General features: G+C 41.4%; 1 protein-coding gene across 2 annotated transcripts in view; it reads right to left on the reverse strand.

Annotated features, from left to right (window-relative positions):
- Positions 1-2120: 2120 nt before the first annotated feature.
- TRPC6 (transient receptor potential cation channel subfamily C member 6) overlaps positions 2121-13452 on the reverse strand; it is a 168093-nt gene continuing 156761 nt past the window's right edge. For both annotated transcript variants that reach the window (XM_038375686.2, XM_043504184.1), the window contains exons 10-12: positions 12090-12173; positions 9878-9953; positions 2121-4787 (exon numbers count right to left, since the gene is read on the reverse strand). In XM_038375686.2, the coding sequence (XP_038231614.1) occupies positions 4636-4787; positions 9878-9953; positions 12090-12173 (312 nt within the window). In that variant the 3' untranslated portion in view covers positions 2121-4635. The remainder of the gene's footprint in view (positions 4788-9877; positions 9954-12089; positions 12174-13452) is intronic.

Below are 13452 nucleotides of genomic sequence, written 5' to 3' on the forward strand. Positions count from 1 at the left end.
ATCCCTCAACCCACTTCTAGCATATAGCAAAGCAAAGGACAGCTCTATCTCATGTAAATGAGCAATATCAAATCAAAATGACTTATGAGGAGAGGCTGAGGGAACTGGGATTGTTTAGTCTGCAGAAGAGAAGAATGGGGGGGGGGGGGATTTGATAGCTGCTTTCAACTACCTGAAAGGGGGGTTCCAAAGAGGATGGATCTAGACTGTTCTCAGTGGTAGCAGATGACAGAACAAGGAGTAATGGTCTCAAGTTGCAGTGGGGGAGGTTTAGGTTGGATATTAGGAAAAACTTTTTCACTAGGAGGGTGGTGAAGCCCTGGAATGCGTTACCTAGGGAGGTGGTGGGATCTTCCTCTTTTGAGGTTTTTTAAGGTCAGGCTTGATAAAGCCCTGGCTGGGATCATTTAGTTGGGGATGGTCCTGCTTTGAGCAGGGGGTTGGACTAGATGACCTCCTGAGGTCCATTCCAATCCTGGTATTCTATGATTCTATGAAAATGAGCACTTACTAGAGCTCCCCTCTCTTGCATCATGTGCACCAGAGACTGAGTGCTCAGATTAGCTTGACCCCTCTGGGGTTGAGAAGAGGTTCTGGCTTGCCACAGTTTTGGATGACCCTGTTGCCTGTCCCATCTTATCCTCCAACTCCACTTCCTCATCCACCACTTCATCCTCAGGGTCAGGTCCGCTGGCCGCTGTCTCCAGCCCTCCCGAAGTATTCCTGGGACTCTTGGTGGTGGAGGTGGGGTCACCACCGAGAATGGCATCCAGTTCTTTATAGAGGTCTTCAGTGCAGCACCAGAGCAATGGTTTGACTCCCTTGCCTTTTGGTATGCCTACTCAGCTCCTTTATCTTCACATGGTACTGATTCATGTCTTGCTCATAGCTCTTATCCAACATGCCATGAGAAATCTGACCATAGGTATCAAAGTGCCTATGACTGGACTGGTGCTGGAACTACACAGCCTCTCTCCCCACAGACCCAGCAGATCCAACAACTGTGATGTGCTCCAAGCAGGAGAACATTTTCTGCGTGGGGCTGCTGTGGTCAACTGTGCAGAAGTGATGTGAGCTCTCCCTGCTGAGTAAACAGGAAGTGGAATTCAAAAATTCCCAGTCCTTTGAAGGGGGCGGGGCAGATGCTTGTGTACCTGGGTGCAGGGCAGCGGAGTTCGAACTGCTGACCAGAGTGGTCAGGATGGGCATTGTGGGACACCTCTTAGAGGCTATTTATGGTGACATAACCAAGTGCAGTTCTACACTGACACTTTGTCAATCTAACTTGGCCGTAAAAACCTCTATGCCTCTCGTCAAGGTGATTTTATTTTGTCAGCAAAGCAGTCGAGTTTTGTCAGTGGGAAGTGTCAGTGTACACCTCCACTGTTTTGTTGATGAAAGCTGAGTTTAACAGTTCTTAGATGTTCTCTCTCTGGTTTCTCCTGCACTTGGTCTTCTCCCTCTTACTGGACTAAACAGACAGACCACATGGGCAAAGCAAACAAACGGATGAGACGGCCACATTTTCTCCTTACATATTCTGCTCATACACTTGATTGACAGTTGCTTTGCTTACTTTTGCTAATATTTTCCTGTCAGAGCTCTGCAGAGGGTGTACCACAACACAACACTGTTTCCAATGCACTCAACTTCATACTGAAGAGGGGCATAGCCACTTAGTATTACTCCAAACTGTAAGGCAATGTGTTTTGGTGTGCTCTTTAGCTTGTTATGAGGGATTTGTGTTTTTTAGCACCAATAAGGGGTGGTGTAGTATTAGGGATTTGTGTTTACACCAATGAAGGATGCTTTGTTTTGGAAAGGACACTGCTTGTGTCAATCATTTATCAGAAGGCTGCATCAGTGTACTCTAAGATATTCCTTAGCTACCCTGGAGACCCATACCTGAGGAGAACAGATGGGTTATAACAGATAGGCTATTTTGAGGAAAAACTTGGGGGATATTTACATTCTGTTTTGGGGGTAACAATGGGTGATTGTTTGTTAGTGAATTATAGCCTCCAGCCATATTTGTATAATCATTGTTTGTAAAGGAAAAGTAGCCAAAGTGATCAACATGTTCCGACAACGTGTCACACAGGTATTTTGAGTCTGGTACATTTTAATTTATCTCATAATGTATTTGGTAGGGTGTTCATTTGAATTACTACATTGTCTGTCATACTACATTTGGCATTGGACTGCTTCAATATTTTAAACAAATTTTTCCATTTGTAATAACCACATATAAAATATCTTCATTGACTAAAAAAAATCCATATGCATATCTTCATGAATACAGTATGTACATTACGGTCCTTCAGTTTTAAGGAAAGTAAAAATTTGGGCTTAAACATATTTACAGCGTTCATTTAACCTCTGCAATAAAAATATTCACTTCAATAGTACCTGCTTTTTTTCCTTGTTATCTATTTAGTAAACATTTTCCTTATATTAGGTTTATGCAGTTTCAAGTTTTAACCACGATTTAATATTATATGTTATGGATCCAAATTGTAAATTAGAATGAACATCATCAAGAAGTTTCTAATATTAAAAGGATAATTCTGTTGCAATTGTTATCTAAAGATTCTAGCAGCCAAATTTTCAAAAGAGTTTGCTAATTTTGGGGGACCTGCTCTGGACAAATTAGGCCTGATTTCAGAGAAACTGAGCACTTTGAGCTCCCACTGTAGTGGGAAGAACTAAACATCTCTAAAAATCAGGCCCAAAGTGTTCTGAGTTGGACACTTAAAGTCAAAGTCTAATTTTACCCTAACTATATAGGCTGGGACTTTCAAAGGGCATAAAGGAGCTAAGAGTCTAACTCCCATTGACTTCCAATGGGAGTCAAAACCTTAACTGCTTTAGGTTCACTAGTCAATGTAAAAAGTAGACCGTAAAGCCTGAGACACATAGACAAGGGCATCTCAGTGTTTGCAGTACTCCCTATCCTCACAATAGGGAGTACAGCAGATAAAGAGATCATGCTTTTTAATTATTTAAGGCAAGTGATTAAAGTTAAGGGTGGCCATTGTGGGTGCCATAGTTTTCCTCACCCTTAGCCACTGTGGTTTCATGCATAATTATAATGACATTGTTCTGGCACCTCTGAAAAACTCTTTTTCCTTCTCCTCCCTGAGAGAGGCCCTTTAAAGTTTCTAAACCCTGAGATCATTGAGTCTGAGGCCTGCAATACATAGTTTTCCCACACTCTCCATTACTAGCTGAGCTGGTAAGGCTAAGAAGTTTCACAGAATCACAGAACTTTTATGGATCAAAGTGGATGTACTCTAGGAGCGCTGACCTTAATAACAACTTGGATTACACTCCAGAAAAGACAGAAGCCCACCCCCACCATGTATTTATAGTTTATCCCCCTTCCAAAATAATTATAATTTGACCAAGAAAATTATCTTTCAGCTCACTCAGTTAGACACTAAAAACCATAATCTGGAAAAAATTTCCTGGGCAATGACTATTTTTTTATACTTCCAGTATAAAAGGGAGAGATGGAGATGTTTAGAGTCTAATACTTTCTACAAAAAAACATGTTCCACAAAGTTTAAAAAGCTATTACTGTCAGACGATGATTTTCTTTTTGCTAGAAATGGGCCCAGATAAAACAAATTATTTCCACTTTGAAGATGTTCATATCCAGATGCAAAAGCTTCCAAGAACTCAGAGAGGTTAGCATCTAGAGTTTGGTTTGGTCCTTCCTAGATGAAAGTGTGCCAACAAAATGATCCAGATGCAAACTCCTCTAAAATTTGGGAGTGTTCAGAGCTGCTGGTGTGGTTCAAGACATTATAGAAATTGGGGCAGCTCAGAAGATGGAAAACGATCAGAACTTCTCCAAGGTTCAGGCAGATTTGGATTGGGGGCTTTGCTTTGGACTTCAACAATAGCTTTTCAATAAAACTTTGTGAAAGGTGTTCTTTTCTCAATGCAGTAACTCCCATTGGAATGCAGCTTCCTGGAAGGATAGCTCAGTATTGGTTTGTTGAAAACCAGTGAGTGGTAAGGAGGCAGCTCACATGATGTCACGACAAATCTCCACAAGGAAACATTCAGAATAAATTACTTCCATTGTTTTGCCTTTTATTTGCAAATTGAGCAGAAAGCCTCCTCCCCACCCCCACTTGGGAACATTTTATTTTGAAAAATAAATGGATTTTGATTTGGGGTGTTTTTAGACCAGGCCTTATATGCCTTTTTCTCTTCCATTTTGTTCAATTATACTTATGTATATTTAGGAAAGGAAGCTACAGAAAATATGATAAGAGGTTAAGATACGAGTTTAGATTTACAGAGCCAACAGTTTTAATCATTAATGGATGGACTAGTCAAGCCTTAGCTGATATATTTGTAAAGAAGGAAACTGCACATTGAGTAATCTAAGATTAATTTTTTTCTGGAGGGGGTAAAATAAATAAATATCTTTTCTCAAATGACTTTTTTTTGTCAATCACAGATGTAAGGGGTTAGCCAACTGCAATTTTTCATTAAAGAACTGGAATAATTTTATTTCTTGATCTGTTTTAAAACTGTGAATTTAGCTTGAAAAATTAAGGGAGGATAAATATGGCTTGAAGTGGATTGTTGAATTTTTGGTTCATTGTTTAAATGTTTAGGTTAACTCCTCCTTTCTTCCTCTCTGGGCTCAATCAAAAGTTTCTCCCCAAGTTTTCTAATGAGTTCTGCCAGGTCTTCTGTGTTCTGAGATTTTTCCTCAAGAAGTTCATAACGGAGACTTGAGATGTCCTGTTTAATTTCCTTCAGTTCCCCTAGGAGAGAGAAGATTAAAAGTTATGAAGCAAAAGAAAAAGAGAGTGTAACCAAGGTCGTTATGATAACTGTAACTTAGTAAAAAGAAAAGGAGTACTTGTGGCACCTTAGAGACTAACAAATTTATTTGAGCATAAGCTTTCGTGAGCTACAGCTCACTTCATCGGATGCATTTGGTGGAAAATACAGTGCGGAGATTTATATACACACACAGAGAACAAGAAACAATGGGTTTTATCATACACACTGTAAGGAGAGTGATCACTTAAGATGAGCCATCACCAGCAGCGGGTGGGGGGAGGGAGGAAAACCTTTCATGATGACAAGCAAGGTAGGCTATTTCCAGCAGTTAACAAGAACATCTGAGGAACAGTGAGGGGTAGGGTGGGGGGGAGAAATAACATGGGAAATAGTTTTACTTTGTGTAATGACTCTCATCCATTCCCAGTCTCTATTCAAGCCTAAGTTAATTGTATCCAGTTTGCAAATTAATTCCAATTCAGCAGTCTCTCGTTGGAGTCTGTTTTTGAAGTTTTTTTTGTTGAAGGATAGCCACCCTCAGGTCTGTAATCGAGTGACCAGAGAGATTGAAGTGTTCTCCAATTGGCTTTTGAATGTTATAATTCTTGACGTCTGATTTGTGTCCATTTATTCTTTTACGTAGAGACTGTCCAGTTTGACCAATGTGCCAGCAATGCCCCTCTGTACCAAACTTCAAAACTTGTACAAAACTTCAAAAACAGACTCCAACGAGAGACTGCAGAATTGGAATTAATTTGCAAACTGGATACTATTAACTTAGGCTTGAATAGAGACTGGGAATGGATGAGTCATTACACAAAGTAAAACTATTTCCCCATGTTATTTCTCCCACCCCACCCCACCCCCCACCTGTTCCTCAGATGTTCTTGTTAACTGCTGGAAATAGCCTACCTTGCTTGTCACCATGAAAGGTTTTCCTCCTTTCCCCCCCCACTGCTGCTGGTGATGGCTCATCTTCAATGATCACTCTCCTTACAGTGTGTATGATAAAACCCATTGTTTCATGTTCTCTGTGTGTGTATATAAATCTCCGCTCAATATTTTCCACCATATGCATCCGATGAAGTGAGCTGTAGCTCATGAAAGCTTATGCTCAAATAAATTTGTTAGTCTCTAAGGTGCCACAAGTACTCCTTTTCTTTTTGCGAATACAGACTAACACGGCTGCTATTCTGAAACCTGTAACTTAGTGCCAGACCATAACGTGCATGGATTTCCTCTGCCCAACCAGAAAGGTAGGTGTATAGTATAGCTGCCTCCATGGCCCTGTGCCTCTTCCTGAGTCTGTAGAGGGGGTTCTCTCTGGGGTCAGGATCCACATGAGGAGATGTGACTGGGAGTAAGGGTGTCTGGGATGAGGAGTAAGGGAGTTGTAGGGGGCACATCATAACCCCAAAGAAAGAATTTGCTCCATGTATATGAATCCTGCCCTCCATGTAGAGGAATCACTCTTAAATGAGGGCTCTGAAGGTAGCAGTGACCAAGGAGCATGGTGGATTGGTGCTAGGAATGCCAGAGCCAGCTGCCTGGGAGAGGTCTCAGGGATCACAGAGGCATCTGAAGCCCACTTCCTCCCACAGAGTCCCTCGATTCTCCTCAATTTCTGGGCAGAACAGCAGCAACCCCACAGAATGATTGGGGGGCACCTCCACGAGGAAAGCCTATGGAGTTTTTCCTCTCTCCAGAGGCACTTCCTTGGGAAGAGTTGTACTATTGCCAGAAAGGGTAGCCCAGTCTTCAGATTTTAACTCAATTTGGAATAAATATTTTTCTTAAAGGAGACACATCAAGTAATGCACACAACTATTGATGTAATATGCCTGATTTAATGCTACTGAAACAAATCCCACAAAGGCATGTTCGTGAATAATCTACCAGTGTCATCTTATCAGAAAAAAGGCTTGTTTAAGAGCAGTTTTGAACCAGGCTGGTGAATAAGAAAATTAACACCATTTATTAGAAGATAGATGTTTTCTGCCTGAAGAATGAGAAGCCTGGTTCAGAACTAAAATAATACACTGGAATTCTATTAATATGTCAGTAGTTTAGAAACTCTGGGTAACAAGCCTGCAGGGGTCTCAATGTAGGTCTCCAAAAGATACAGTGATAACCAGCCTTTTCCACCTCCCCTCTGGGATTCACCTGAACTGGTGACAAGCTAATACTGGCAACTAGGCACAGGCACGCGAAGAGCTAGAATACCGCTGAGCTTCTGCACTTCGCTATGGCTATGGCTACATGAGAGAGCTTACAGCAGCACAGCTGAACCAGTGCAGTTGCGCTCCTGTAAGGTCTCTTGTGTCGCCACTCTAAACTGACGGGAGAGAGCTCTCCCCTCAGCTTACTTGCTCCAGCCCCGCAAGTGGCGATAGCTATATCAGCGGGAGAAGCTCACCTGCCAACATAGTGCTATCCACATTGACATGTAAATCGTCCTAAACTCTGTTGCTCGGGGGGGGGGGAGAGAAGGGGATTATTCACACCCTTGAGTGACATAATTTATGCTGATTTAAAATGTATTTTAGCCATAGCCTTAATCTGCATCACCTGCGGAACCACAGGGAAAGCACTTCAGTACAGAGGCACTACTTTAACTCCCCAGCTGCCTGTCTGAAAGGAAGAAGATAGAGTCAGAAAGAAAAGGAAACAGAGCAGGGTTTAGTGAGCAAATAATCCAGATATGCAATTGGCAGGGGCAATATTCCACACAGAAAGGCAGAGTCAGTGCATATCTATGGTGAAGGGTGAGAGAGGGGGGGCAGAACACACTTGCTAGTGTATGTAGAGAACTGGTTGGATACATTAATTCACATTAAAAGAAGTTAAACTCTGTTAAACACTTTCCCAGTATTACTTTTTTCACTTTTTGCTGTCATTGCCACAAGTGTACACTCCCGCACCATGAAGAACACAAGGGGAAGTGGCCACAAGACAATCTCTGAATTAAAATGATGGTGCTCCATGAGAATGTTTAACAATTCCTTGATATGGGGAATGTGTAGCTACTAGTAGAAATGGCAACACTTTTGACATGTTATAGCCGTCGTTGTTCCTAGTGTAGGCAACAGCACTCTTACTGAAGCAATATAGATAGCAATATAGCAATACAGGGCTCATAGAAATCATCCTCAAACGACTCATCACACAGTGGGCCAATTTCCTCCAAGATACTTCCGACTCCCTCCTGAAACTCCACAGCATTAACCACCTTCCCTTGCTACCATGGATGTCACCTCCCTATACAGCAATATCCCTCACCACGATGGCATTGCTGCCTACCTCAAATATCTACAAGATAATGAACTATGCTCAGAAATCCACCCCAAACCCATCACCAAACCATCCATTTCATCATCACCCATGACAACTTTACATTTAACAACAAATACTTTTAAAAACTGTGCTAGGTACTAGGATGATGCCCCAATATGCCAGCCTTTTTGTGGACTACCTTGAGGAAGAACTTCTGAAAAAATGCACCACAAAACCAGTGATATACCTGAGATACATTGATAATATTTTCATCTTCTGGACAAGTGACCTAAACTACCTTATAGATTTCCACCACAACTTCACCACCCATCCATCGAACACTCTTGAACACTCCCATGCCACAATTAACATCCTAGACATCACAATCAGCTTCAACAATGGAACCCTACAAATGATTATGTACAAAAACCCATGGCGCAACACACTTACCCCGAGATCCAGCAACCACTACAGACACACCAAAAAATCTGTTATCTATAGTCAGGCATTCAGATACCACAGAATTTACTCAGAAGAGAAAGTTTGGGTTAACACCTAAACACATTTAAAACTACCTTCTCTAAATAAGGACACTCCACCAGAGAAAAAAGAAAAGGAGTACTTGTGGCACCTTAGAGACTAACAAATTTATTAGAGCATAAGCTTTCATGAGCTACAGCTCACTTCATCGGATGCATCCGATGAAGTGAGCTGTAGCTCACGAAAGCTTAAGCTCTAATAAATTTGTTAGTCTCTAAGGTGCCACAAGTACTACTTTTCTTTTTGCGAATACAGATTAACACGGCTGCTACTCTGAAATCCACCAGAGAAGCAGATTGCATCGTGGAACTGGCCACCCAAATAACCCGGAACAACCGGCTTTAATACAGCTCTCTCCCAAAACACTGACCAGACACCCCAAGTTGTCACCCCAACTTGTAACCCCACACTAGACACAAATGGGGTATCATAAAATAATTACAACCCATACTTTATTGGGACCCAGCCTTGAAAGAAATCTTTTGTGAACCCCCTCTTCTGGCCTTCAAACAATCCCTCAACTTTGCCAAGCTCATCATCAGAAGCAAACTCCCCACATACCGGGACACACAACTCAAAATGGCACCAGATACTGCTAGAACAACAGATATCAAACCTGCGGACAACTTAAACAACACCTTCAAAAAACAAGCCTAGAAACTTAAATTCATATCTCTGCTGGACACCAAAATCCATGGATGTAACAGAGACACTAGTTTTATGGCTCATTACAACAATTTGTAACTTATCCTCCTGCCTTCTAACCTTTAATTGCCCACTTCATTTTAAGTAGTTTCCTACAACATATGTGAACTCCTTATACTTAATCTGTCCCACTTGTAGTAAGCTTACAGATTCTGGTTACCTTCTCTAGACATGAGGAAGAGCTCTGAGAAGCTCACAAGCTTGTACCTTTTACCAACAGAAGTTGGTCCAATAAAAGATATTACCCCACCTATTACCTTGTCTATGTTATAGCCAGGAAGCCAATCTCTGGTGTGGGAAGCAGAGATCCAAGAAATATGTCTTTTTCTTAACATCAGTCTCTCACATTAATGTTATACTTTTTATTAGGTAATAATTTACTATTAGTTCTGATATATCTTTGTTTTGCCATGTATCCAAGGACTTTGAAATGTGATTGTCCCAAAAAGTTTGGGAAATGCTCTTCCAACAAGTTAACATAAACTTTTTTGAGTTGCTTCTTTTGATTCCATGATTAACTTTGAAACTGTGATCAATATGCTACACTCACCTTCATTGACTTCATCATTCTCCTTGTCTATCTGAGCTTTGAGTACATATCTTTTAATGAGACGCTTCATTATCTTCTAGGGCAAGGAAAGAGAAAAGAGACAAGAGTTAGAATTTTCAAAGCTGAACTTGCTTGCATTGATTCTGAAATTCCAAGGCACGTGCTCAGTCAACATTTTGCTGCTGTATATCTAGTGTTGCATTTAACTCCTCCAGTCCATGGCATTTATCAGGATTAAAGGCCTATTATGTTTAAAAGAAACATGACAGTCTTTGCTTTCATCTAGACTATTGATCTGAAAATTAATTTTCCAGTATATGTATATATGCAAGATGACAAAAGTGGACACATCTTACTAATTATTAAATTTTATTTGCAATTAAAAAATGATGCAGAAAAAACAGACTCTATGGGGCTGATTTACACCAGCTGAGGATCTGACCTTTAATCAGTGCTAATTACTAAATAACTTTGCAATAAATATATTGTTTCCATATAATTTTACATTACACTAAATTATATATGCTTCCAAACTCAAGACTGAGAAAATTCCCTGAAGCACTTGGTTCTAACATTTAACGTGCTGTAACTGTGCCCCATGCTAATCCAATACGACTTTTGTCTTCCTCTAGTAGCTAGACCATGGTTTATGAGTCTGCTGTTGCTTCAATTCTAAACACACCTGGTGTTTTAGCTCAGGAAGTAGGGGCTCATGTTTTAAATCCAGAAGCCCAGATTCAATTCCCACAGATGATTGACTCAGCGGCATCATTACATAATCACGTTTGCAATGTGGATGACACTATGGTATATTTTAATAATCCAAAAAAATTCCAAATACAAAGCCACCCAGCCTAATGCTTTTGAAGTAACGCCTTAATCATAATAGCTATCAGCCCATCATAACTTGATTGGCCATGCCAAAAGCCAAGGCATTCTCGGCTAGATTGTATCATTAGATACAACCTACAGTCAGAGGTGATGCCACACTGCTCCATGGAGAGCAGCAGCAGGCGTCCTGTCTCAGAGATGAAAGAGATCCTGAGTAGTCAATCTCCATACTTACTACTATAACCTTTTGTGGGATGTAGCTATGCCTCGGCTATGTCTACGCCACACACCACTGGCGTCATCGTGTAGTGGAATGTGTAGCTACATGCTACAGTGAAAAGCAAGCTGCGTCCACTCTGAGTGGACCGGTGTGTAGCTATGTAGAGCTACACATGTCAGTGAAAGGCTCTGGGGGAAGGCAGCGGAGAAAGGCTGAGCCTTTCCTCCCTGCAGGAGCCTTTCCCTACCTCCTGGAAAGGTACCATAGCAGGGACGTGCCCAATCCTTTCCCCACTGCCTCCCCACTGCCATACCCTTTCCCCATTGCTGGAGCCTTCCCCCTCCACAGGAAAAGACTCCCTCAGCAGGAAGCAGCAGGACACTACACTTCTAAAATAGCATTGTAGACAGGGAGGCACAGCTTGTGTGAGTAAAAAGCATACTTGCATATTTACCCACATCTTTCAGAAATGTCTTTACTAACCTAAGGCAGGCCTCACCAACTACACTGCTATTTATACCTGTGTTAGGGGGGTATGCAGGTATGTACTCTAAATGTTGCCACAAGAAGTGTGCAGTATAGACAGATCTCTGCTCACATGGCCAGCCATTTCTACTTGTCCCTTTCTCACCCCTTTGTGGCAATATCTGAAGGGAGCTGTCTCTATGCTTCTCCAAGTGCAGGAGCTGCAGTGATTTCTGGAGCTTCTGGCTAACACTCCTCACATGCTTCCTCCCCACTGTGCACTCTCAAAGGCAGACTGGGGCCCCATGCGTAGCAAAGAATACATACAATGTACCATAATAATATGGAACTGCAGAAACCAAACTTACAGTGATTTGTAATTCTTGAGGGATAAGAAAGAGGAAATATAATACAGAAAAGTAATTTGCATTAGCTTTTGACCTGGATTTTTTTCCAAAAAGAAGAGTTGCTCCTGATGTGCACTGTGTAACTGAGTCTTTCCCTTTGACTAAAATTGTTCTTCCTTTTACAGTATTTCACTCAGAAATGTAGCATTTAGGAAGCATTCTACCATAATCATACAGCCAATGCAATTATTCTAGATTTACATCCAGTAGATTTATTTCGGATTCACACTATAACTAGTGACGAGTCTTAATCCTTTTTCAATGCAAGTTGTATTAAACTACCTTTTACCTGGTATTGTCGTGGAGGATTACTTAAGCTATTTAAATGGAGATCATCTGTGCTTCTTATACTTGACTGCTTACTTTGTCCAAGCTGAAAGAAAAATATTTGATCAGTATCAGCAATAAATGTAAGGGTTATTTAGTTATACTTTCTTTTGTACAAGAATTCTGCAGCAGAACATTAACTTTTAGACGTAATGGTAGGGATAAGGGTTAAATTTCAGAAGTGAAATCCTGGCTCTATTGATGTCAATAACAACACTCCCTTTACGTTCAATGGAGACAGCATTTCACCACACCAGTTCACTTTAACTCTTCCAGTCCCCACTTCAGGAAAACGACTCTATTTAGAAAAAGCACTTAAGTATATGCTTCAACTGAATGTAAAAACAACGAGGAATCTGGTGGCACGTTAAAGACTAACAGATGTATTTTGGTATAAGCTTTTGTGGGTATAAAACCCCTCTTCTTCAGATGTATGCAGTGAAAATTACAGATACAGGCATAAATATACTGGCACATGAAGAGAAGGGAGCTACCTTACAAGTGGAGAACCAGTGCTGACAAGGCCAATTCAGCCAGGGTGGATGTGGTCCACTCCCAATAATTGATGAGGAGGTGTCAATACCAAGAGAGGGATAATTGCTTTTGTAGTGAGCCATCCACTCCCAGTCCCTATTCAAGCCCATATTAATGGTGTTAAGTTTGCAAATGAATTGTAGCTCTGCAGTTTCTCTTTGAAGTCTGTTTTTGAAGTTTTTTTTTATTGCAGAATGGCTACTTTTAAATCTGTTATTGAATGTCCAGGGAGATTGAAGTGTCCTTCTACTGGCTTTTGTATGTTACTATTCCTGATGTCTGATTTGTGTCCATTTATTCTTTTACATAGAGACTGTCTGGTTTGGCTAATGTACATGGCAGAGGGCATTGCTGGCACATGATGGCCAGCAATAATGTGATATATGCCATCATGTGCCAGTAATGTCCCTCTGCAATGTACATTGGCCAAACCTTGTGACCCTCAGCATCATAATGCTAAACTTTTAGGCTCCTTGAAAACTGGAATCCACAAAGGCCGAGTTCGGAGCCCAGGCTCCCTATACAATGCATGGGGGGAGAGACGAGCCTGAGAATGGGATCCACAAAAGCCAGCGCACCTGACAGCTCCCTGTCTAAGCTAGCCAATAGCAGATACTGATGCAATGGGTGTATCCTAAGCCCCACCCTTCTCATGGAGTTAGGTGCCTATCTCTGCTTGGGAACCACAACTTGGAACCTCTCTCCTTACACACCTGGCTAACCGTACATAAAATTCCTGGGGAGGGTGGGAGAGGAGGAGGAGGACCTCCCTTATAACCTTTAACCCAGTG

Source organism: Dermochelys coriacea, chromosome 1 (genome assembly GCF_009764565.3).
Source record: "Dermochelys coriacea isolate rDerCor1 chromosome 1, rDerCor1.pri.v4, whole genome shotgun sequence".
Classification (NCBI taxonomy): Eukaryota; Metazoa; Chordata; order Testudines; family Dermochelyidae; genus Dermochelys; species Dermochelys coriacea.